At 20.3% G+C, this 2,603-nt stretch overlaps 1 protein-coding gene across 1 annotated transcript; it reads right to left on the reverse strand.

Annotated features, from left to right (window-relative positions):
• Nucleotides 1–97: 97 nt before the first annotated feature.
• Nucleotides 98–1,438, reverse strand: PRSY57_0108500 (chromatin assembly factor 1 protein WD40 domain, putative; the record flags this gene model as incomplete). Its single annotated transcript, XM_012905402.2, has 1 exon — nucleotides 98–1,438. One exon carries the CDS (start codon nucleotides 1,436–1,438, stop codon nucleotides 98–100), a length of 1,341 nt encoding a protein of 446 aa, XP_012760856.1.
• Nucleotides 1,439–2,603: the final 1,165 nt, after the last annotated feature.

Genomic DNA, 2,603 nt, shown 5'->3' on the forward strand with positions numbered 1-2,603 from the left:
TTTTTTTTTTATTTTTTTTTTTTTTTTTTTTTTTGTTATTCGGTAATATATATATATATATATTTTTTTTTTTTTTTTTTTTTTTTGTTTCTTGTCTTTATTCTACATCCGTGTTTGATGTAGGTATGGTATTTGTTTCATCGAGCAATTCCGATTTTAACTGCCAGAATTGTAAAGTATTATCTTCACTTGTTGATCCAATAAACATTTTTAATTTTTTGTGGTGATTCCAATTAAAGTCTGTTACGGGTTGAGTATGTCCACCGTGTGAGAAAATTAATTCAGATGGGCCATCCGATAAATCAATAGCATCAAGTTCTTCTCCTATTTTATTTAAATCATAAACATTAATAAAACGATTATTACTAGCGGAAGCAAGTATGGAAGTATCATTTGGTGAAAAGTTAAGTCTAATGATTGCTTCTTTGTGTGCGTTAATAATATGTTGAGGTTCATGAAATTTTTTCAAATCCCAAACTTTTATTTTTCCATTATCACTTCCTGAAGCAAAAAGCCCAGTAAATGTATTTAGAGCAACTGTATTAACCGGAACTTGTTGTCCTAAAGTTTGTTGAGCTGGTTCGTTTGATTTAATTCTAAAATCGAAAATTAAAATATATCCATTATCTGCACATGCTAAAATTAGGTTTGGATCATTTGTAGGAGAAATATCATTAACAGGTGATTTATATTGTACTTTATAAAATGGTTGAACCGTTTTTGTGGTTAAAGTATTATAATCATATACATTTATTAATCCATCATTTGCACATGTTAAAATATATTTTTTTATGGGTTGAAAATCTAAACCAAATCCATCAGATTGATTTCCTACAAATGATACTTCTGGATTCATTTTATCATCTACTGTTTCTATTTTATGTTTATTTATGTCAAATAAATGAACATTTCCATCTACAGCTTTAGTTACTACAAAATTTTTTTTTTCTAACGGTACAAATTTTATTCGGTTCACTTCACCTGTATGAGCAATCTTTGATTTTATAGTAAATTTTTTTTTTTCTGAACAAAAATCGAAACCTTCATAATTTTCATTACTTTTATAAATACATTTTTCTTGGGGTACTTGTTCTAATGGAAACAATACATCACATACATATAAAAAGTTTGGTTCTTTATTTGATGTATGAGTACCTACACATACTATTTGATTTAATACATTATTTTCTATATTCTCATGATGAAAGTCACCAAAATCAACAGATAATGAAGGCCATTCTAATTCTTTTCTACATACGAAATCATATAATAAACCACTATTCGTTTTCCAATTATTAAATTGGGTTTCAACATCTTCTTCCTCATCTTCATCAATCTTCTCATGACTAACATCATTTTCTACCTCTTCGCTTAATTCAAGACAAGCTTCATCCAAGGCGTTAGATTTTCTTTTCTTGCTCTCTTTTGGGCTGCTCATTTTTTTTTTTTTTTTTCAATATATTTTAAAAAAGGTTATATATGAAGATAATAATTTAAATGTATATATAAATATTTTATATACATATATAAATATATATATAAATAAATATATATATATATAAATAAATAAATAAATAAATATATATATATATATATATATATATATATATATATATATGTGTATATTTTTTTTTTTTTGATTATAATATTTTTATATTCAAAGGCTTGTGGGTAAAATGAAAAAATAAAGAATTTTAATATATTCAATATAAAGTTAAAGTTTTAAGAAATCAAGTTATAGTAAATAATATATATATATATATTATATATAAGTTCATTTATTTATTTATTTATTATTTTATTATTTTATTTTTTTTTTTTTATCTTGTTGAAGGACAAGGTACTATATATACATACGTTAAATTATATCTTATGAATAGTTACAAAAAATAAAAAACAAAAATAAAAGTAAAATATAAAAAATTAAATAAAAAATATATAAATTGAAATGTGAACATATATATATATGTATATATGTATGTATTTGGTTTTTTCTTGTAATAAATTAATAAACGGTATTATAAATGGGTTCAAATATATGCATATAATGGTAGTATAAAAAATATTTCTTTTGTTTTCTTGACATATAAGTATATATATTATTAAAAATATATATATATTATATATTTATTTATATATGAAACTTTAAATTATGGATGAGTGATTATAGAATATTATATTACACACAGAATAATAAATAAATATATAAATATATTATATATAGATATATATATATGAAAAGATATATACAGAGGGCATTTGTAAAGGTAATCATTAAAAGTAAATGCAATCTTAATATTTATTTAATAATATATTATATATTATTTATTATATATTATATATTATATATATATATATATATATATATATATATATATATATATATATATATGCTTTTTATATTTTAATATACTTATATAGTAAGAAAAAGGTATGAACATAAAATAAATAAAAATATATAACTTATAAGGTTTCCAAAAAAAAAAAAAAAAAAAAAATTAATAATAATAATATGCCTTTTTATAGTATTAAGTATTTATTTTTTCTCTTATAATAAATAAAATAAAGTAAAAAAAAAAAATGTACACATATATATATAAAAT

The sequence above is a fragment of the Plasmodium reichenowi genome, chromosome 1, assembly GCF_001601855.1.
Source record: "Plasmodium reichenowi strain SY57 chromosome 1, whole genome shotgun sequence".
NCBI lineage: Eukaryota > Apicomplexa > Aconoidasida > Haemosporida > Plasmodiidae > Plasmodium > Plasmodium reichenowi.